The 23,553-nt window shown below is 36.2% G+C and overlaps 2 protein-coding genes across 4 annotated transcripts; one reads left to right on the top strand and one right to left on the bottom strand.

Moving 5' to 3' along the window:
• The first annotated feature begins 4,712 nt into the window (after window positions 1-4,712).
• Window positions 4,713-7,899, top strand: LOC111788393 (probable arabinosyltransferase ARAD1). The gene is made up of 3 exons (XM_023668725.1): window positions 4,713-4,907; window positions 5,063-6,254; window positions 7,180-7,899. The coding sequence occupies exons 2-3, from the start codon at window positions 5,265-5,267 to the stop codon at window positions 7,699-7,701; spliced, it is 1,512 nt and encodes a 503-aa protein (XP_023524493.1). The 5' UTR covers window positions 4,713-4,907; window positions 5,063-5,264; the 3' UTR covers window positions 7,702-7,899.
• Window positions 7,900-9,795: 1,896 nt separating this feature from the next.
• LOC111788394 lies at window positions 9,796-13,463 on the bottom strand. Of its 3 annotated transcripts, none has more exons than XM_023668726.1 (9): window positions 13,306-13,463; window positions 12,678-12,728; window positions 12,210-12,505; window positions 11,529-11,600; window positions 10,943-11,010; window positions 10,699-10,855; window positions 10,525-10,605; window positions 10,353-10,442; window positions 9,796-10,223 (listed from the first exon to the last, which is right to left on the bottom strand). In XM_023668726.1, exons 3-9 carry the CDS (start codon window positions 12,480-12,482, stop codon window positions 10,101-10,103), a joined length of 864 nt encoding a protein of 287 aa, XP_023524494.1. In that variant the 5' UTR covers window positions 12,483-12,505; window positions 12,678-12,728; window positions 13,306-13,463; the 3' UTR covers window positions 9,796-10,100. The 3 variants fall into 3 exon arrangements, with proteins under 3 accessions (XP_023524494.1, XP_023524496.1, XP_023524495.1); XM_023668728.1 differs by having other exon boundaries at window positions 12,678-12,724; window positions 13,306-13,456; XM_023668727.1 differs by having other exon boundaries at window positions 13,330-13,456.
• Between the last annotated feature and the right edge of the window lie 10,090 nt (window positions 13,464-23,553).

The raw sequence follows: 23,553 nt of genomic DNA, 5'->3' as shown, positions 1-23,553 counted from the left end.
GGAGAAGAGAACAATTGTTCGGTTCTTTTCTTCTTTGTTTTACCTTTACAATAGTATGATAATATCGTTCCGTTAACGATTAAAAATACGTATTTGTGGTAAAGTTTTATCATTTACCTATATACGCATGATCTTATCCCGTTTTAAAGAACGTGAGAGTATATTTGCATGCGGAAAAGAAAAGAATCTAAGAAGAAATGTTGGAAGACAAAGATTGACACTCAAATTCATCTTGTCCACCAATACCCACCAAAAACACAGAGAACAACTTCCACATTATCCTGCTTTCAAATTAATAATTCTTTTTAAAAAAGTATATCAACAAAGCCCCCATTTTTATTTTGTTATAAACTACTCCTACTCCATGCTGCTACCTGTTTTTGGGGTCTCTGTCTTTGGATATTATAAATATTTAAAAAATCATTATATATATATATATATTCATATATTCCGTTTTGTGGAAGACATTTCAACAAAATAATTGCAATTCCTCGTGTGTGAAGTACACCCATTACATTATTTTATGGTCCTAGTTTGTATTCTATTTAAATGTTGTGAACGACAAGATTGGACTTCCAATCTCTCCTTTGTTTCTCATTCTTGACATGGTATCAGAACATTATTCTTCGAACCCATTAACGAAAAAGAAAAAATAAAAAGATAAGGTCATTCCATTCGACAAAAGATCCACACCCAAGTTCTATAGCTTTGGGTCCGCTATCCCGATTATGATTTTCCTACCCCCAGAAGGAAAAGTCCTTCCCTTTTTGGCCGGTTGTGGGCGAGGCGGGATTTGAACCCCCAACACCGTGGTTCGTAGCCACGTGCAAATCAAGACTTGGGTTTGATTCATTCTTGGAAAGTAGCCATTTTTTGGTGTGTGTGTGTGTATGGCCCATTTCCAACAGTTCTTGGCAGCTCAAAATGATTCCCCCAACTTTCTACCCTGGCCCTGAATTTTGCATCAAATCAAACACTTACACTCATTCGATCAAACAAAGTGTGGCCAATTCGCTACAATCATTTATGAGCTTAAAATAGCAACAAAAAAAAAAAAAAGAAAATTGTGGGTTTGGTTGGTGTGTTCTTCATATATGTATTCAAAGCTAAACCTTAAAAGAGTGTATGAAATGATAAGAATGATTGGGTGTTCATGGTAGGTTTGGACGTACAAGCGTAGATAATTGAAAATTGTTAAGTTTATTTTATTTGTGGGTTTGTGTGTGGGAAAATGAAGGTGTAAATATATGGATTTGATAGTGAAAGAAGTGGGTTTGTTCAAATCAACTATGAATACGTCTCTTTAATCCCCCCACTCTCCACCATGGAGCCGTATGTATCCAAAGTCAGGCTTTGTTTTTTTTTTCAATGGGCGGCAATATGTGCTTATTTGATACCCTTTTTTAAAGTGAAGTGGGACAATTTCACATGCTTCTCAATCAAACCCTTTCTCAACGCAAAATTCTAATTAATCTAATTTGCATCATTAAGGCGTTATATTTTTTGTACACGAATTCGACGCTTTTCTACATCTCCTGTGATCTGGTCACGGCGATTACGATCAATTGTGAAACATTCACAAGTTTCTAATTTGGAGTGTTTCTAATTTGGAGTGTGGGTGCAGGCTGCAATGTCCGTGGCTTGCTTTGCTTTGTTGCCCTTTTATTCATTCATTTGCCTTTTAGAAAGAAAAAGAAGAACACTTGATTTGCAGCAAAAAGGGAAGTTTTTCTCCAACACTGCCATTTCATTCTTTCACATAAAACACGGCCCCCAGTTTGTGGTAACATAACAACATTCCTTTAATAAAACCCTCCAACTTTGTTCAATTAAATGGATATTCCAATCTATATAGTGATCCACCTCATTCTTTCAACTTTCAACCACTATTCTTTTTATGTCATACCTTAGTAGGTAAGGCTAGAGATGTCCACTCGGTGGAGCGGAGACGAGAAGCCTTCTTGGTTTCCACCCCACCTCCTATTTCAATCTCTATTTTCATGAATTTCTTCATTTATTTGTTGAGAATCCAAGTAAAGATTCCTGAGGATTGGATTTCCTAACCGGAAGGGGATGGAGAATCTGATCTTCATCCCCATTTAACTAGTATGGAGAAATCTCTCTACACTCCCCTTTTCATTTTGTTGTGATTGACTGGATTAGTCTCAAGTGGGAGATTGTTGGGATATGGGATATGGAGCCTCATGCCTAGATCTGTCGGAAGATGTATTTGGAAGATATTTCATAAAGATCGGATAGAGATATATATCGTAAAGATTTAATAAATATATATTTGTTAGATCATATGTCGTAGGTTTAAATCTTTGGAAGCTAGTATTTTCTAGTATTATGTGTATTCTGTACGTACTTGAAGTCATCAATACAAATCTTTTAGCCAATATTCTCCTTGTATTTTCTCTATTCGATTCTTTGGGTTCATTTATATGGAGTGTGTGCGTTGTTGTGCGATCCTAACACATTTTTCGTTTAAATAGGGATTGTTCACCTTGTCCCGGTGAATCCTCTTATGTCCCAGCCGGTGGATTAAATGGACATATCTCTTTTCTCTCAATTTATTCCACTAGTATTCCTTGTCTTGATTGGGAGAGGTTGCAAAGGGGTCCCTATTAAATAGATGGAGGAGGCCCGAGTTTGGGCATAAAATGACATGAATCGAAGGAGAATCTATGGTTTGAATCCCGAAGTAATGGCTTGGTTTGGTCGGGTTTGGTAAAAGAGAATAATGATGGGCTCATATTTGTGGGCTGAAAATGGGTGGACATTTGAGAGGACAAAGCAACCACCCACTAATCATACTCATTGGACTGCCCCCACTCACTGCCTTATTCTCTTTCCTTTTAGGCCCCTCAATTGCTCACCCCCATCCATCAAACACGACAAAATTACACACAACATTCTTTACCCTTTCTCTTCTTCTCTCTCTTTCTTTACTTCAATATGTGTTAAGGGTAGCCCATCTAGTATTGTATGCTCAATTTGGGAACCCCATCAGTTCCATTTAATGCCCGTAGTACTCGAGCCGTCGTACATACCTACGACTCTTACCAATTTAGATGTAAGATGTCTTTACGGGCACTAACTTCTAATGATATTAGTTATATGGTGTTAGCACAACTTTTCTCGAGTGGTTTTTGTGGATGCATCTTTTGAAACATGTTTTTTTTGAGGCTGAACAAAGGTTTGTTGTACCAATTAGTGAAAGAAAGCGTGCGTAAAGCATGATTTGAGAAGGAAAATGTGGCATTATTGTCTAAAACAGACAAAATTATTGAACCAACCGCAATTATCCTGTCTATATTCTCACTTGGGCCTAATGGGCTTTCTTAAAAACAAGACTTTAGGCCCAAATTGGCCCAGCTGGCTTACCTAGTTTAAGTCCTATTTAAGTTACTCAATTATAAGTTTTATAAAAATGCAAAAAATTGATTAATATATTTAAAAAAAAAAAAAAAAAAAAAAAAAAAAAAAAAAAAAAAAAAAAANAAAAAAAAGTGTAAAAATCGAGGCATTTTGTAACCTACAAAAAGGACCATTTAATTAACAATATTCCTTTTTTATTCAACTTATATTTTCCCACGTGGCATTTCCACTTTTTCTTTACCAATAAATTATTATAAAATAAATTCATTTTGGAATCAGAATATATATTTAACGCCTTTACAACATGCAAAAAGATACCTTACTTCATTTTTCAGTCTCTTTGATACTTTTTAGATGTAAATCTGATTTCTTTTAATACTAGCGGTTTGAAATAGGTTAGTCTAACGATCATGAATACTCGTGTCTATAACTTAACACTCAGTGCATTGATCAGGGGTTCCATGGAGTTTAGTAGACTAATGGCGACATGCCCTCCCAACCTATTGGCAATCCAACTACAATTGTATGTGAGGTTTGATCATTGTTAGAGTTCGTTTGTTGGACTAATGGTTCCTACATCGTGTCATCACGAACAAGGTACTTTCAATACATATTACATAGTAATTATGAATCCTGCTTGTGTTCTACTCCTACGAACATATTCATCCATAACTAAGACAAGCTACTAACGCTCAATCAATGTAACCACGTTTCTAATCACATGATTGACATGTTTGGCATATATAACGAGTTACAACTTGTTTAGAACCTTTAGTTTGTGACGAACTTATGTTATTTAGCTCATTTCTCGCGAAAAAATATCCCTAAATTGGTTATTTCTTTTCAATTTTTTCAAATTAAACCTATATTCAATAGATTTTAAGATCAATATGGATCAAAATCGATAAATGAAAAGGTGCTTTTTATTTAAAAAAAAAAAAGAATCATTAAAAAAAATTAAGATGCTTAATAAGAGCAAAGCAAGTCATGCATTTCATGTTTATGCGCATGAAATCAACACTAGAGAGGAGAAGGTTGGGAGAGTTTTTGTCGTGACATATTTATTTATTTATTTTTTAAAATTGATAATAAAATAAAAAGGCCACAACAAAAGCTTTATCCAACTACTCCCTTACCATATTTATTTATTTATTTATTTATAAGTTTAATATTTAATTACATAATTTTAATTAATTAATTGATTATTTATTGAGAGTATGAAAATTGTTCTTAGTTAAGGTGGCATGAGCATTAATTAGGTATTAATTAGGGATTAATTAACAACCACACAATAAATAGAGAGGCGATTTGTTTTCCACTTAAAAGCAACCAGAAAATATTGAAAAATAACTGGTCAAACCGTATAAAGTGGGATTCTTTTATTTCAAACCTGTTTGTTCTATAATTCGCCGTAGAAATTCATCACCCTCCTTCTTCCAATTCATCCTTCATCATTAATGCCTCACAACCCAGATGCTTTTTCATGGAGGAGAATCAATCGCCTTCAATCCAACATACTCCGATTTGTAAGCTTTCCATTCATCTATTTCTTCCTTCCCAACTCCGGAACTTGAATCTTCTGGGTTCTTCTCACTTTATTATACCCATTTCAATGTCTATTGCAAAATGAGGAATGCTGGCCCGTTTCGTTCTTGAGTTTTGGGTATTGGATTTGTTTTAGTGGGTTCCTGAGAAATTCTGGATTAGATGCGAAACTGGGGTTCCGTCAATCTTCGTAATCCTCGAGACTTGATTCAAAGCTTCTGAATCAAACCTCCTCTGTTTCGATGTTCCGGTATTCAATTTATAGCTTGTTTTGAGAATTGCAATGGCGGATTTGTGTTTTTTATGATTCTCTGAATTCTACGGACTTGTCTTCAGCAATGTCGGAGAAACGCATGCTAGCGACTAGGTTATTTTTGTACTTGATAACAGTTTCTGTGTTTCTTCTAATCCTTTCTTCTGTGTTCACCCTTCAATCCAACTACAATTCCTTCTTCCCCACTTCAGTGCTCAAGCTCATTGTTGTTAATAATCATACTTCAAATCACATAAAACCCAATGTAGAGATTGAACCAATTGTACCAATGGAACGTCCTCCACGAGCTGTACCACCCCCACCAGAGGAACCCGAAGAAGCCATTAGAGCTAGGGGTGTTGATTGGCCGCTTCCTAGCAACAGCAAGGATGAAGATTCTGTAGAAACTCACACAGATTTAGCCTGTGATCCTGCAAAGGCTCGTTTGAGAGTATACATGTATGATCTTCCACCTTTATTTCACTTTGGATTGTTGGGATGGAAGGGAGAGAAGGGTCAAATTTGGCCTGATGTCTCTAATAGAACTCAAATCCCATCATACCCTGGTGGGCTGAATCTTCAGCACAGTATGGAATACTGGCTTACACTTGATCTTTTATCTTCGAATGTCCCAAATATTAAACATACTTGCACAGCAGTTAGGGTGAAGCGTCCAAGTCAAGCAGATGTGATTTTTGTGCCCTTTTTCTCATCCTTGAGTTACAATCAACATTCTAAGCTGCATGGGAGGGATAAGATTAATGTGAACAAGATATTACAGCATAAGTTGATGCATTTTTTGTTTGGGCGGAAGGAGTGGAGGCGAGTGGGTGGAAAGGATCATCTCATAATTGCTCACCATCCGAATAGCATGTTGGATTCGAGAAAGAAACTCCACTCGGCCATGTTTGTGCTTGCAGATTTTGGAAGGTACCCAGCTGCAGTTGCAAATATTGAAAAGGATATCATTGCCCCTTACAGACATGTGGTGAAGACGGTTCCACCTAACAATTCTCCCACATTTGATGAGCGTCCAACTTTGGTGTATTTTCAAGGAGCTATATACAGGAAGGATGTAAGTCTTTCTGTCACATCCAAAAACTTACTGATGTGTCTTATTTTTTTGGCGTTCAAGCTACCTTATGCCTAAATTATGATGTGTTGCTGTTTCATGTCACTGCCTAAATCCCTTTGTTGGTTGATGGGAAATGCATAGGATACAATTTGTATATGATCGACTCGTAAATAATCTCATTTTGCTATTACAAAGAGTTCGAACTGATGGAGAAGGCATGTTGTAGAACTTCCTTTTTGGTCGATGTATGAACTTGATATGTATAAAATGGTTTGAGCAAGGCCATGAACTAGAGTTGCTTCCAAGCATTGCACAGTAACATGTTGCCAACTGTTGATATATAAAGAACGGTTCTTTTTTCGGTCTATTTGCATTAGGGTTTTACCGTACTAGTAAGAAGGTGTTCCCGAAAGGGGACGAAACCTGTCTATGATCCATTCGCCCTGTGTATTCATTCAACCAACCTATGATCGATCCATTTATTCTTTCAACTTACTATCAATCAACCATGTCTTAGGTTCTCAGTGTGAGAGATCTTGGAACGTGCCCTGTGTACGCATACAAATAGGGTCACTATTCGCCTACTACTAAGTAAGTACAGGTGGAGAGTAGATTCTAGATTATATCAGTCGGGTAGTCTGAACTGGGGTTCTGGAAAAATCTTGTCGAATTCTTCTTTGCAAGAGACATGGATGAAAATCGTTCTTGATAAGGCCTAGTTGGCTGATATAATGGAATGATCACTCCTGTTATATCCTTTGTTAGAGAAAATTATGTAAAGAACTTCATTGTTTCATAGTTCATGTACCAATAAACATCAAATTGCATTTTCTCTGCTTTTAGTGACCATGTGTTCTTAGAATTATTTGGTAAGGTTTGAAGTTGATTAAAGTTATTCTAATTTTATGTTTGAATTCATTTTCAGGGAGGAGTAGTTCGCCAAGAACTATATTACCTTCTGAAAGATGAGGAAGACGTTCATTTTACTTTTGGAAGTGTTAAGGCGAATGGGATCAACAAGGCAGGCCAAGGAATGGCCTCATCGAAGTTCTGCCTCAACATTGCAGGAGATACCCCATCATCCAATCGACTTTTTGATTCTATTGCAAGTCATTGTGTACCTGTTATTATCAGCGATGATATTGAGCTGCCTTATGAGGATGTCCTGGACTACACCGAATTTTGTGTCTTCGTTCGAGCAGTCGATTCTATAAGGGAGGGTTATCTACTGAAACTTCTTCGTGGAATTAAACGAGAAAAGTGGACAGAGATGTGGATGAGAATAATAGAAATTGTGCATGAATTTGAATATCAGTATCCTTCTCAGACTGGTGATGCTGTCGATATGATTTGGCAAGCGGTGTCACGTAAGGTGTCGAAGATAAAATTTAATCGGGATAAGAAGAACAGGTACCGTAGATCTCAACTTTTCCTAAAGAGCAATTGATATTGAATTCAATATATAAATAGGAAGTTTTGTAGTCACTGAGATCTATCATTCATTCTCCATGTTGCTGTGTTAATGATAATGAAACTCTTAACTCAAAACAGAGTAGTTTTGAGATTTTAGGCTGTCTAGAAATCTTTACTCGTCTATTCGTTCACCTTTATAGTTCATTGCAGCCTTGGACCGTATCATCTTCAACCTTGTTCTCAGTTTTTGACAGCATGCATTAGCAGAGGTTTTTCTTTTAAAAACACCAGAAGAAGTTACCAAATTGTTAAAGCTGAAGAAATGAAACCAATATTCATGCATAGAACTTGACTAATAGTTGTTAAATCATATGAAATCGTCAACAGAAAAGATAAATACAACCAAACTGTTGCTGAATAGATACCTGTTGCATGGGGCGCCACCTAATGTATGTATGACAGTAGAAGCCCTTTTTCTTTCTTTGTTTTACATCCAAATAAAGCTGTTTGTTTTGTTAGAGCTTGAGTTTGTACCCAAAATAGATGCAATCTTCCTATCTATAAGGAACCTACGAACAATCTTTGATGAACTGTCTGGGACTTCCATCTTTTCATCAACAGGGCTTCCCACCACTCTATTTTTCTTGGAAAACAAACGAACATGAAACGTTTTTGTATCTTCTTCATTTCTTCTCATCTCAACATTTATTGTGAATGGGATCAGATCCTCTTCGAATCCTTCTTTTATTCAATCGTGTAGGATCGAAACCCATCGAAGGTGCAGGTGCGAAAGCCAGTGTTCCCCGCCAATCATCCTTCACAAGCTTGAAGCTGTTGAAAATAGGTATGTTTAGTTTGTCCCATCTGAGTGCTAAAACAATGTTTGTCAGCCCATTGGTTCCTTGTGACTGAAGAGCCAAAATCCCAATACATAGAAGTAGCTTGGCCACCCTATGAATCAAAACCCCCATTTATAGTTGAAGCCAGAGGAGGGATGAAAGTATATGTATTCAGTGAGGAAGGGAAGGGATGAGGAGGAGGAGAAGGATGTGTCTGTGATATATGCAGAGCCAAAGTTTATGATGGCTCATTGTTGTAAGAAGCCAAGAGTTCCATCCTTTTATGGGATAGGATGACCAAAAAGCAAAAGACATAATTGGGGCCCAGAACATGTAGGGAAATCTTAAGATTCATCTTATCATAAGCCTGCAAAAGAAGCAATATGAAGCTGTTTTAGAACTTTGACAGGTTTGAATTTAAAAGGGTAAAGAAGGAAGGGAATACGGATCTTTCTTATTGTTCCAATTCTGGGAAGGCCCTTTTTTACCATACCAAGACTGGCCTCAGTTAGCTGTCGTTCCATGTCACCAGACAATAAATGCCAAACTGAATGATCAAGTTTCAGAACATTATTCTAACACATGATAAATGCTTTTACGGTTCAGTCTATGTAGTAAACATTCATATAATCGTGTGAGAATAATAGGACACTAAGCCCCTTTACCTTTGTAAAATATCTCTTTTTGGACTGCAAGAGTTAGATCCAGTCTGAATAGATGAACACAGAGCAATAAAGCAAATAAAAAACCAGAGAGCTTCTAGTAGAGAGAAAAAAGCAAGCATATTTTTCCTGCAATAAAATTTGGTCTTGAGAATCAGTCTTGGGTTCTCATTATATGCTTCAATGAAGCTCTTTTATGCTTTTATCAGTGGTCTCTTCTCTTTTGTTTGCCCCAACCCTCAAGACTGAGACCTAACTCCTTTAGTTTTGCCCTTTTAGAACCTATGAGGACCGACCATCTTTGAACCACCATCCCTCCACAAGCTTAGCTTACGTATTCCTTCATCTCCCACACTCTACTTTGCTTGCTTAAAACTGCCTCAGAATAGGGTCCTTTAATTAAAGATCATCCAAGTTTGCTAAAGTGCACCCCACTACATATTTTATAGCATTATAACTAGGAAAAGCCTGCTCTTTCATCATATTGAATATATTTAAATGGTCTCTCATACAACAAGATTACCCTTACAACTAAGATAGAATAAAAGATTACTTGGCCATCTATTGTAAAGTCACAAAGATTCTAATGAAAGGGGCATTCCGACTAGAGTAATCATACATTATTAGTTATACAGCAGAACATTTTGAATAAAACAACTCAAATCTGTGGAGTAGCCATCACTGATTCATTGATATCCAGAATTATATACAGACACAACTCAGATATTGAAGATGACAGAATGCAAGAGGCACCAGGTTTAAATGAGAACGAAGAAGAAGCTTAGAGAGAGCTCTAAGCGGCATATAGTAAGAATGACACAGTTTACTGATTTTTTAGGGAAAAAAAACCAAGGTGAAATACAGTGGAACAAATTTAGCTTGAAGTTAATATATATAATTCCTCTCTGCACTCACTGCATGAAGCAACATCATTATTGGAGTGGCTCTTGATGAGGAGTAACTACAGGCCCTGGTGCGAGAGTAAACTGAAGGCTCTGACCTTGTGCTGCCTGCAGCATAAATGCAACTTCAGTTGCTGCAAGTGCTGCAGCTTCCTGTACGAGAAGTAAAACATCATACGACAATCAATTCACATTTTTCAGAAACGTTTCAATCACGAAAATACAGAAGATTGCTTAAGTTTATGCAAATGGGAAGCATAGAATCATACTTTCGAGACATACCTGTCTTTGTCTTCGACGCTGTAGTATGCTGATGGCCCATGCCATAATGTAGCAAGGAAGAAGAAACCCAGCAGCTCGGAGTAATAAAAGCTGTCAATGTACATGAAAGTTAACAGTGACAAGTACATAACATAATAATCTTGAAGGGAAAAAAAATGAATGTCTTACTTACCGAGAAGAAAGTATAAGCATCATCTTCACCATCACCATTTGTAAGGTATAGAGCGTGCCTCAACAGTAAAAGAGCCAATAACTGTAAAGTAGCAACAGTGATAATCAACATTATGGTGTGAAAACAGTGTTTAATATGGGGAATTTGTTCAAGGGTAAGAGTCATCAGTCTCACAATCAGAGCAGCCGAACGGCAAAATGCTGTTCCATTTGCGCTCGCATCTGCATATTCATCATATTCTGCCTCAAGAAAGTGGCGTTCTGCTGCTGCCATTGCCAAAAGCCGTGGATCATGCAAATCTAAAGCAGTTTCAGAAACTGCCCAACCTTCACTGCAAAACACATTTGAGGTACAGAAAATCAGAGTTTAAATTCAAGAAGCAAAAACTATGTGTTAAACTAGGTGAACCAAAACTTACCTGATATCAATGGTGGCATCTTCCATGCGAGGCGGTGGTGTGGGCAAGGTATAACCAGGCTGATAATTCTGAAAGCATGTGAATTATAAAATATCAACATATTGATTTGACCTTCAAAGAAAAAAATTTACAGTACTAAGAGAAAAACTTGAGAATCAAAAGTGATTTAGTCTTAACAGTAAACACGCTTCCCTTGAGTAAATGAGGGTGAAGTTTTTTTCTATTCAAACGAGTTATAGCTTAACCATCATTAATGTCTCCCGAAGCATTCTACGACAAGTTTTTATTGTGAAAAAATGTCAGAGATTACAAAATCATAATAATATCTCCTAATGTATTAAGAAACAACAACCCAACCACCGTCTGCATCGTTTTTCATGAGCCTGTCATGTTCACTAGTTAATACCAACCCCACACCAAATTCAAAGATAGAGCCATTCGTCGCTCATCCAATAAAAAGACCATTTCTTTAAATCAACTTTTTGATGTGACTGGTTGAAACTAATCAGCCAGAAGAATCCCCCTTCAAATTGATGACAACAATAGGTATTCTTCGAGATTTTCTAATGGTGATGGTACAATTTACCTGATGACAGATTTCACAAGTTATATCGCCCTTTTCATTGCACCATCGCTGGACACATTTCCTGTGAGCATACTGGAATAGGAAAATGAATAGAATCAGAAGAGCATCTAAAACAGAACAAGTTATATCAGTAATAATGATAATAAAAATCAAATTTCTCCCAAGGCGTCGTGGCACAGAGCTTGACCAAACAACGGACAGAACAAACGCAACTCAAAGGTCTGGCTCGAAACGTTGAGAACTACCGCAACCATTAAAACTGGTTTCTTTCCATTACAACTCCCAACTGAGAACTCGTAATACATTGCCACGGCTTTACGTTATCCCATGATTTTGACTAAAGCCAACTAATGCGAAAATACAGAGAACATTTATGAATAAAAAATGAGTTCTCATTTTATCATGCTCTCTCTTCCCACAATTCAAGACAGGTAAAACTCAAAATGGTGCTCAGAACCAATAAAGACAATCATAATTAACTTCTCTCCATGCCCCTATAAGTCAAACGAGCAAAGCCAACCACCTAAGGATTCATAACTTCATAATGAGTATGGCCATAAATCTACGAGACACCGACATATGCTACATTAGCAAAACATACTCTTCTTTGGTGCCTATAGACTAGAAAGCCACTTTCGTTGAACTACAAGGACCATTGCAATCGAAGTTAATAAACAGTACCTTCAAGCTGCCACTGCAAGCACAAGGAATCTCCAAATTCTTAATACTATCCTCTTCTTGACATATTCGACATTCAACAGTCTGAATAAGGGGGTCTTCTTCAGACCCTTCATGTTCATCCACATCTTCAACAGCAATAGCACAGACAGATGGCTCTGCATTTTGAGAAGATGAAGATTCCAAAGAAGATCCTGGAGCAGTAGTTCCTTGCAGCGACTGCAAACTTTCAGGCGTAATGAGACGGTCCACACACAAAACCATGTGATCACCCATTCTTGTGCAAAAACAAAAGCCTCCTGCTTCGACAAATCACAAAGATCGCCCTTATTTCACGTCTCAAATAGAAAAAACAAAGCACAGGAGTTTGAAAAATGAAATGATTCTCTAAAACAAATAAACCAAAGGAAATTTCACCATAACCTCCATAACAATAGATTGAATTTGGATACAAAGAACTAGAATACATACCTTTAAACGTCTCTCTTGTGTTCAATTTCCCTCAATTATGCAAAACCCTGGCTACAAAAAAGAAGAACAGCAAGAAAATTTCAAACTCCAAGTAATTGCATCATAAAAGGCAAGCCACATTCTTAAAATCAAGTCCTCCCACCACAAACAAAATATTACATTTTCTGATCAACAACTTTTTGAACTAGATTTTCAAATACTAATATATTCCCCAACCAAAAACAAAAGGTAGAAATCCTTGCTTCAAAAACAATCCAACTACAAATCAGCACCTTTCTGCTGCAAGATGATCGCAGCTAAAATGTGAGTAGAAAAAGTAGAAAGAGATCCCAGAACTTTCGCTCACTCCACCATACAAAAAACATCATAATGAAAGGGAAAAAAAGACACAAAAGATCAAACTTACAATTTTCAACTCTAATTCACCGAACCCCCAAAAGAAAAACAACACCACCAACAAAAAATTCCCCCAATCAACCAAATTATTGAAGAAAAACACACTCGACAACATGCAATTCCACAGAAAGCCCTAAAACACGATGATCATCAAAATCCACAAAACTAAAATGCAAAATCATGAATAAAACAACAATGGAAGTCGAATAAGAAGATCTAAATGAAAAAATGCCTTGAAAACACGTTTCAAGATTACACAGATTGTAGAAAATTTCGGCGCCTTATCTCCAACCCAAAGGCCTGTGCTCGGAGACACTACCCGGCTGTTTACTAGGCTTGTGAAGAGCGAACTTTTGCGTTTGTCAGTCTCGGACCGGACTCGGTCTTCTCCTTTTTTGTAATTTAAGAAAATTTTCAAGTTCGAGGCTCGAATACCCGAAGCTAAACTCCGAGGCTCGAATACTCCGAAGCTAAACTCCGAGGCTAGGTTCGGTAACGTTCGTCCAAAGTTAACGTTGGATCAGTTGGGTAAAAGGGAGTCCCTCAGTTAATAGTGACTGACGGCAAAGAATCAACGTTATTGGTACAGATTTTTCTAGATACCCCGGGCCCACATTCCTATGGTCCCAAAATATTAATTCTTAAATAAATTTGATTAATTAATAATAAACAATCATTATAAACGTCTTAATTTTTGTTATGTGAATTACCACTAAAAATAATAAATATCTTCCTTTTTTTTTTCTTTTTTAAATTAATATTATTTTAGAATATTAATTGAGTTAGATATATTTTAGATAAATTATGATCCCATTATTTAAAAAAGAAACTATATATTTATATTTAATATTTTTTGGAATAAATATTAAAAAAAAATTATAAAAAGAATATTATCTTCAAAATCAAAGAATTTATTTTTAAAAGAAAAATGAGGTTAAAAAAATAAAAAATAAAAAGAAATTGTATTAATTATTTAAATGGAGGGGTTGGGGGAAATGGAGTAGGTTTGGTTTATTCAAAAAAAAAAAAAAAAAAAAAAAAAAATATGGGGAGCTTCCATTTGATTCATCTATTGAGTTTGACATGTTGTGGGTAGCATAGTGTAGCAGGTCTTGTGCCTACCAAGCAACCAATTCTGCTTTGTCTATGCTTCAATTAATGTCCCAATTATTATTATTATTATACTAACCATTGGGTTCAATTTTAATCTTTCGTTACGAAATGTATGCTACCGTCATTTAGGACGAGGGAAAAAAGTATAAAAAGAAGGTTGTTGTTATACAACGTTATTTTCATCATCCAATTACAAAAAAACAACGTCACATCCCATCATCTCATATTGGTTCTCAATTAGCATGACTTATATGTCTTGACGTTATCCCAAGTTACGAGGTGTCGTCGGCTATCACAACTCACTCGTTCATGCTATTGAGAAAGGGTCCACGTATAGTTCATATGGACTTTATCAAGACATTGGACCCTCCCATGTCCATGCCATATCATTTACGAACTTTGTACAGGATTGTGGGTGTATGATCCAACCTCTGACACATGGGTTGAGGCGCAATATCGACACACTCATGTCGCTCGATACTATCCTTGAAAAACTCATGTCAAAAGAAATCGTCTAAGACACTCATCTCAGAACGCTCACCTTCACTGTGCATAGGGTAGCTGACTTAGGCCACATGACCCAAGGGGTGGTGAAGAGCTAACATCATGCATCCCCGTAAGGTTGATTTTGAGACATTTTCAATTTTTCTCAGGTAGACGTCATTTTGGTGACAGCCATATGGTATTGTGGAGCGTCCGTCTTGAGTCTTATTGAATCTAAATTTGGTGTGCATTCATATTTCATATGGACAACCTTGACTTTAGAATCGCATACCCAAATTATCTTTAGAATCCCGACTTTTGAGGTTAAGCCCCGAGACCCTTCTTGGCCCTTTGACAAATCTATTTGTGACACTCTTGTCTACTCATTGCCCCTATCTTACTTATGTCTCATTTCCTCTTCAGTGCACACATTATATGGTATGTTGGATGATGTACCATCCTCCTCAATCGCGTCATGACATTCTTTTATATTGGTTCTCATGTGGCCGGATGAACGTCTCTTGAGGGTCACCGCTTTACTTGTCTCGATGTGAGAGTCACAATCTACTCTCTTCATAGCATGGTTGTGACACAGGGCATCCCACCTAGAAGAGAAATTAGGGGGCTCATTATGCACCATATGGTGGGAGGTTATGGTCACGTAGATTATAGTAGCTTAGTACCTAGTAAACTTTAGTATAGTATCTTCTGGGCATTGGATGTGTAAGGTATGGTCTTGCATGGCCTTAGGGTATGCTTTTGGTGCATAGTTTAGTATAGATTTACTTGAAATTTATGGCATACCCATGCCATGCCTTAAGGTAAGATTGAGCATTTTCTTAGCTCCATTCATGTCATAAATACTTGGAATATCATGTGAGAAGATCTTAATGATGGTATGATCAAAGGAATTACATAAGTTCTCAAAATTCTTAGCGGGGCAATGTAGTAATTTTCTACTTAAACCATGGTTCAATCCCCAAACGCGGTCCAATAGTCATGAAAAATAATGAACTCCTAGAAGTCACGATTCAAAATCATGTATAAAATTTCAAGTCATTTGGCGGCTATTAAAGTTGTAGACGGTAGGTAGGTAGTATTGTTCAAGGGCATTATGGTCATTTTACCCATATACTTGGTTTAGCTACTTATCCCAAATCATACGTAATTATCTCATAATACTCTTACCATTAAAATTTCATGAGCAGCAGAGTCCATTTAGTAGGTTACTTTAATGTTACTTGAACCTCCTGCAAATCGCTTAGTTTAAGACCTTAACTCACCGTTCCTAGCTTAATTCTTTCCTGATCCTTTAGTTCTTACTTCACTTAAGATTTATCTTGAAATCCAAACGATTATTACAAGTATTTCTTAAGAACGAGACAAGATTTGCTACTTACACTTGTTTGACGTTTGGGACCTCGTTTCTCGAGCTTTTGATACTCGATTTACTCCAAATTTCTTTGACAGCTTCCTTAAAAAGTTTGTAGGTGTTTAGAAATGTGTATGTTTTTGTAAAGTATGTTGTTTGAGTTTTTATGTGTAATGCAGGTTCTGAAGATTGACGTGTACTCTATAGAGTACGATTTTGAGGAGAGTACTTCTTTAAAGATCACCATACTCAAAATTAAAAATTTTCAAAGTCATGAATCCGACGTATTGAAATCAAGATCCATACACGGAGAAACTTTTTCAAAATCCTTTGTTCCTCTTTCGTTCTCAGATTATCAGATGACATAATTCAATGTCATTTGGTATCAAAACTACGAGCATTCATGGTTCATTCAATTCACCCTATGTTCAAATTATTAAAAACGAGGTTATTAATAATGGTACAATTTGTGTTTAAATATTAATTAAAAAGTTTTTTAATATATATTTTGTTGAACATAATGGATAATTATTATGCATCTTTCATTAACTATGCTTAAAATTGAAATCCCACCTTAAAAAGTAAGATTAATAATGTTAGCACAAATTGTTCCCTTGAAGCTTTTGTGAATGTGAAAGCTAGTTTAATAATATCTCCCTACCATATTTTCTTTGACCTAAAATAATCATAATATCTTCATCAACCTTTATATATAAATCTATGTCCACAAAAAGAAAAATGAATAAAGAAAGAAAAGGAAATTATGAAGTACACAACTCCGAGCGTCGGCTTTGGCTACCGATACAAGTACCATGATGTCAACTACTGGTCGTAGGGATTAGATTCGTGTGATGCTTAGATTGTCTCCATTTGCAATTAACTATCAGAAAAGCCTCCTTAACTTTGATAGTAATTCACAACAATCATATTTAAAATAGACCAAAAAGATATAAGTGATAGACAATGATTTCATGAAACATTTGACAAAAACAAAAAAACAAACAATGAGAATGGTACACACCGCCCGTCACACTATGGAAGTGGGTTTCACCCAAAGCATCGAACCAATTCTCACCCATGACTTACGTGAATGAAGTCGTAACAAGGTAGTGTAAGGAAATCTGTGGTTAGATTGAATCCTTGATAGTGTCTAACTATGGAAAAGCACCTACTTCTAACAAAATTGTGCATCCGTTTTTAGTGGTTGTGTTAACGGGTTATCGTGAACAATATGAGATGACACGATTGTAAACGGGTTATCGTAACGTGGGGTCATTAGTAGTTGTGTCATGATCAGGTGGGGTCTTGGTGGATACAAAAGAAATTTGCCCATCTTTTTGTGTTTAATTGAGTAGCATTCCTGTGTTTAGCTTTTGCATTGAATTTCATCCTCAATTATTGTCCACCTGCACACATCAATTCCAAATCTGCACCTAAATATCATCCTTTCTTTAGATTTCATAGGTAGGGGCTGCATCAATTCCATATTTTGATATCAAAATGAGATACTTATGAATTGGGATCCTTTCTTTAGATTTCATAGGAAGGGATGGATACCGAGCAGTGTGTCAGCGAGGACACTGAGTACCGAAAGGGGGTGGACTCCAGGCAATGTGCCAATGAGAACGTTAGGGTCCAAAGGAGGTAGATTGTGAGATCTCACATCGATTAGAGAGAGGAACAAGTATCAGGAAAGACGCTGGCCCCGAAGGGGGTGGATTGTGAGATCTCATATCGGTGGGAGAGGGGAATGAAGCATTCTTTATAAAGGTGTGGAAACCTCTCCCTTGCAAATGCGTTTTAAAAACCTTGAGGGAAAGTCCGAAAGGGAGAGTCCAAAGAGGACAATATCTGCTAGTGGTGGGCTTGAGTCATTACAAATGTTATCAGAGCTAGACAGCAGGCGATGTGCCAGCGAGAAGGTTGAACTCCAAAGGGGGTGGACACAAGGAGGTGTGCCAGTAAAGACGCTGGGCCCTGAAAGGATGTGGATTGTGAGATCCTACATCGGTTGGGGAGGAGAACAAAACACCCTTGATAAGGATATGGAAACCTCTCCCTAGAAGACGTGTTTTAAAAACATTGAAAGAAAACCGGAAAGAGAAAGCCCATAAAAGACAATATCTACTCACGGTGGGCTTGAGCGGTTAGAGGTGTATACCAATCTTTTGCTGCTAAATTTTGGAGTGAAATATGTACTCAACTATCCGCATCAAACACTAGAAGATCATATCTTTTCAAGGCAATAAGATATGTCTGTAGAAGGCAAAGCATGAAAGTGAAGTTTCTATGATTATGCTGTTTTCTTTTACTGTAAACACACTGTCATAATGTCTCTATTTCCCCCCCAATCAGCTCCTTTCATATGATTTCTTCTTGTTTACTCCCATCATCAATTACAAGCCAACACAAAGTGCTCTAATTTTCTATTCCCAAAGTTGAGGATGTTCTCTAAATTGCCTTGTTACTGTTTATTGATTCAAACGAGCTACATGATTGTCACTCTAAACTTAACTAAATGGTGATGCATTATGATACTGCTAGAATTCAGGTTGAAATGCTGCCACATACCCCACTTTAACTCCATTTTAGTGCTGCTTTGATACTGAAATTTGTAAGTTTTAAATTGATTGTGGTGGAAATTGGGTATGTAGCACTCAACCAGTACATCCACTTTCTCCACTCACCACAAATCCCTCGAAGTTATATTCAAAATGGTTTGAGGTTCTTATGAAAGAGACCCATTAGCTAAAAAATCTTCCATTTTTGTAAACAGAACACAAAAACTATGCTCTAAAGCTGCTTAAAAGTCAGCATTTTCAGTGTATCTTTTGAAATATTTAAACTAATCCCGAGGATAAGGATGAATGATCCAAGCAACGAGGACAAATCCATTAGCAGATCTTTAAATAAACTAAAACATTCGCACTAAACTCATCAAAGTGACCATTCATTTAAACATCAGTTGGAAGATAGATAGCAAGTTTGATCAAAATAGTGTAAATAAGCTAAGAAGAACACATATATTTGGTACTCATTTTTCACCTAATCTTATACATCTCTTTACCCTCTTCTTTCCTTAGCCTTTTCAACAACTTAATAGAGTGATGAAGAAGCTCAAACTCTCCTTCCACAATCTTTCATGTTCATATACATATATGATAGATAGATACATACATAAGTAAAAACCAATCAACAATCAACAATCAGCAATCAGCAATCAGCAATCAGCACAGCCTCTAAATTGTGGCCTTGGCGTGTGACGATTGTTGGCTCCAGATCCAGGATAGTCATTGAGTTCCACAGCCTTTCTTCCATGGCTCTCTTCTTTCTTTGTTGCACTCACCTGCATAACACAAATGAACAATGTTCTGAAGTTAAGTTGAAAGCTAAGATTTTGAAGGGACATAGAGAATTGGGTTGATGGGTAATTTAAAATACCATGTGGGTATCGCTTGAAACGTGAAGAAATTGATCAGATCCATGCAGGAGGCTGACACTTCCTACAGAAACAGAGCAGAAGCAATTAGTTGATGATAATAAGAAAGAAAGAAGACAATAGTGAGATGATTTATGAGGCTTACTTGAAGTTGGGACAGCATTGGAACAGAGAAGGTTAGAAACTCCCAAGAACACAACAAGTAAACAGAGGAAATTAGTGGAAGTCATTGCAGAAGCAGCTGCTCTCTGCTCTCAAAGGCGATGGCTTGATGGGTGGTTTAGGAAGAGGGGACTCAATTTATACTTGGGTACACATTATGAGTACTCCAAATGAGGTGGTGGGGTGTAATGTGTTATGAGATTGCTACACGAAGAAGTCAAAAGAAAGTGATTGGGAGAAGAACAGATTGTGTTTGGAGAATGAAAGATGAAATGTTGGGAAGTGGAGGGAAAGGGGAAATTATGATGAATTTAAAAGTCAATAGGGTGAGGAAAGTTGGAAGACAGTGTGGGAAAGTGGAGGATGACAGAAGAATGTGTGTTGCACTAATTTATAAGGTCAATGGGTTAGTGGGGATATAATTATAATCATTTGGGTGTGAGCTGGGAATGTTTCAACCAATGTTTGTGTCTTTTATTATATGGGGAGAGGGGTTTGGGGAGCTACAATATCTTACAAGTTTCACTAAATGCCACATGAACTGGCTAGTGGGTTTTGACCCAAATTTGCACCAAACTATGTGGTACTAGTTCTCCCATTACATGTGGGTATTCATGCTATGTAATTGTAAACGTCGGTGTAACAGTCCAATCCCATCGCTAGTACATATTGTCCGCTTTGGCCCGTTACGTATTCTATCAATCTCATGGTTTTCTACACCCTTATAAGAAATTATTTGTTTTCCTCTCCAAACGCTATGGGACCTCGACATAAGACTATAGAGTACTTGTTATGGGAGAATTGAAGAGTGATGTATGTTTAAATATAGCTCAAATTCGACATGATCAAGTGAAGTTGTGGATAGCAATAATCTCATAGTTATTATTTGTAGAATGTTATTAATTATTAGTTTGTTGTTGTTACTCAAAATCCATCTATGTTTAGGGCTGTGTCGTCTCTTCATAGTTTGTACACGTGGGTTGCATCAATGAGTTATTACGAGAATAAATGAAGTTTTTGAAAAAATAGGAGGAAGATCTCGTAAGGATAAGAGTCATAGGGCTAAAGAGATGGTGCCAACCTTAATGAGCTCGTGTTTCCATTTGCTTTATTAGAAAAACTAATTGGACTTATCCTACCTGATTAATGAGTCAAATATGCTCGTTTTACGAGTGTCTAGATTTTAGCTTCATCACTCATATTTAGTTGAAATCCAGCTAAAAAGTTTTTAATGATGTGCCTAATATGTCAAGAAAAAAACACACACACACAAAACGTGTGGATACATTAGTCAAAATTGTACAAATATGTTGTGTTTCACTTATTATTATTATTTAAAAAAAAAAAAAAAAAAAAAAAAAAAAAAAAAAAAAAAAAAANAATGCGATTTCCCCGTCTTTTCCGCCTCCCCGACTAAATTTAAAAATAGAAAAGAAAATTAATAAAGTGAGAATTGACCTTGGAGAGTCATAATTTAATTAAATTACTAAAGTAAATTCTTCTTTTTCTGTTGACTTTATATTGTATTATATTATATCATATTTTATGGTAAATTTAGGTGCTTCTTTCTTAGAATGAGACGACATTATTCACTAAAAACCTACCTTACTTTATAATATATTAATTATGTACACTTGCTTATATTATATTATATCATATATATAAAGTGGTTTTTTTAATTCTAAAACATAGGATTTTACTTTAATTTCAATATAAAAAAATTTAAATAAATACAACATTAAAAAGTAAATTAATGCATTTAAAATAATATAAAATATTAGAAGTGTAAGTCCGTTAAGTTGGATTGGATTCAAAAGTTCTTTCAACAAACTCGAAATTTGAGCTTGTTGTTGACCTATTTCTGTTGTTCCCGCATCTTGGACTCGGCCACTAAGACTTGCAACGTCGCATCTCGTCTTGTCATCTCGATTTTCATCGATAGGGTCTATATGTCTTGACATCATCCCGAGTCTCGAGATATCGTCGGTCATCACAACTCGTTCAGTCATGCCATCGAGAACGGGCCCGCGTGTCTCTCATCTCATTGGGACTTCCCGAACATCCATACATTCGGGTTCTATCAATGCATTGGCCCTCTCGTGCCCATGTCATGTCATTTACGGGTACTGTCTCGGATAGCTGGTGTATGTAGCAACCTCCAACATGCGGGCTGAGGCGCAATACTGGCACACCCATGTCCCCCAGTACTGTCCTTGAAAAATCCATTTCAAAGAATGTCGCCCGAGACACTCGTCTTGGCACGCTCGCCCACACTGTGACACCCATATATGCCACAGAGTAACTCACTTAGGCCACATCGCCTAGGGGTGGTGGAGAGCTAACACCATGGAATAAAGTTTACAACCCAGCCTAACTCTCAATTTTTTTTTTTTTTTTTTTTTTTTTTTTTTTTTTTTTTTTTTTTTTTTNTGGAGTTGTTTTTTTTAATGGTTTAAAAGAATGATACTATGAACAGAGTAGGTTGTGACTCTCATAAATATTATAATAATAACTAAAATCCCATAAATTTCAAAAATCAAACATTCACAATGTATGACGCATCACTAATATTGGTTACAAACGTCAAAATATTCTTAATTTTCATAATAATCTTAAAAGTGATGTATGATAGGGTTGGGTTATAACTTTATTTTTGGATTATCGGGTCGACCAAACCTACGAACCGATTTGAATTCAATTTTCGAGTCATATAAATCCAAATGGGTTTGATGGTCAAGTAGTTCATTAATAATAATAATAAAAAAATGGTAAGCACCAATGGACTCCATAATTGGGCTTTATGGATCAGATCTTTCTCAACAGTCCGAAGCCCATTATATATCAAATTTAGGCCCAAATTCAGGCCCACGTGGATAAACAAGTTTGCTTTACAATGATTTCTTATTAAAATGCCAATTAACCTTGCATAAAAAGTAATTAACAATTACATTACAATTAAATTGAATTAAAAATTAATATACGTAAAATAAGAAAAAAAAAAAAAAAACCATTGACCCATATTTTTTCTCAAAACAAAAATAATTTAAAATTGAGAAGTCAAAATTTGACATCACAAAATTCTTCTTTTTCTTAAAAGAAGGAATTTATTTGGAAAAATTCATTCACTATTTTAATATTCACTTTTCCTCCAATTGAAGTTTTTTTTTTTTTTTTTTTGTTAAAAAAAAAAGAATTTTTGGATATTGATTAAAAAAAATACTTTATTGAAATGCATGCATTCAAACATTCTGAGTCAACGTCATATGTTGACTTCATAAACCTTGTCTATGTATATGTTGACTTTTAGAGCAAGGAATTTTAAGAAAAAAACACACACTTCATTGACAAGTACTACAACAATTATATCTTATATATAGTTCCACGAGTTAAGATCAATTACATTATTCGTTAGTGATGCTTATTTAACTTTAGAGTTTGAAGCTCTCTAAGATCTTGCGCCGAGCGATATGAAAAATTCTTGTTTGAATGAGGGATGGAGTGAGATTTTTCTCTGTTAACTAAACAAGATTGGATAACAAAGAGATTATATTCTCATGCTACTGTACCCTAATTACTTTTTGTTCATTAATATAAATATCTACGTGGCACAGAAAAAAAAATTGTACATATATATATATAAAAGGAATTTTTGTTTAGCAAGCTCAAAAAATAAAATATAAATAAAAAAAAGGACAATTAAACCATGAAAATCCAACCAAATAACAAAGGTCCACGTGGAAGGCGGCAGCCAAACTAGTAGGGCATCGCATCGGGTGCACCAACTTTTGGTACACCCGAGAATCAGAAAATGGAAGAAAATCTTTTGTGTCCACATAAACTTATGGCTCACAATCAAATACACTCGCTGACGTGGCACCCACCTCTTTTAACGGATTCATCGTCAAACTTCC

The sequence above is a fragment of the Cucurbita pepo genome, chromosome LG02 (assembly GCF_002806865.2).
Source record: "Cucurbita pepo subsp. pepo cultivar mu-cu-16 chromosome LG02, ASM280686v2, whole genome shotgun sequence".
Classification (NCBI taxonomy): domain Eukaryota; kingdom Viridiplantae; phylum Streptophyta; class Magnoliopsida; order Cucurbitales; family Cucurbitaceae; genus Cucurbita; species Cucurbita pepo.
This window is presented reverse-complemented; position numbering and strand designations above follow the sequence as displayed.

Bases quoted from the DNA above. Each gene is read 5' to 3' on its own strand.
- LOC111788393 (XM_023668725.1), top strand. From the start codon at position 5,265: ATGTCGGAGAAACGCATGCTAGCGACTAGGTTATTTTTGTACTTGATA. The intron at 6,255-7,179 runs GTAAGTCTTTCT...ATTCATTTTCAG, and splicing joins GAGCTATATACAGGAAGGAT to GGAGGAGTAGTTCGCCAAGA.
- LOC111788394 (XM_023668726.1), bottom strand. From the start codon at position 12,482: ATGGGTGATCACATGGTTTTGTGTGTGGACCGTCTCATTACGCCTGAA. The intron at 11,011-11,528 runs GTAAATTGTACC...ACATGCTTTCAG, and splicing joins CTTGTGAAATCTGTCATCAG to AATTATCAGCCTGGTTATAC. The intron at 10,856-10,942 runs GTAAGTTTTGGT...TGTGTTTTGCAG, and splicing joins GATGCCACCATTGATATCAG to TGAAGGTTGGGCAGTTTCTG.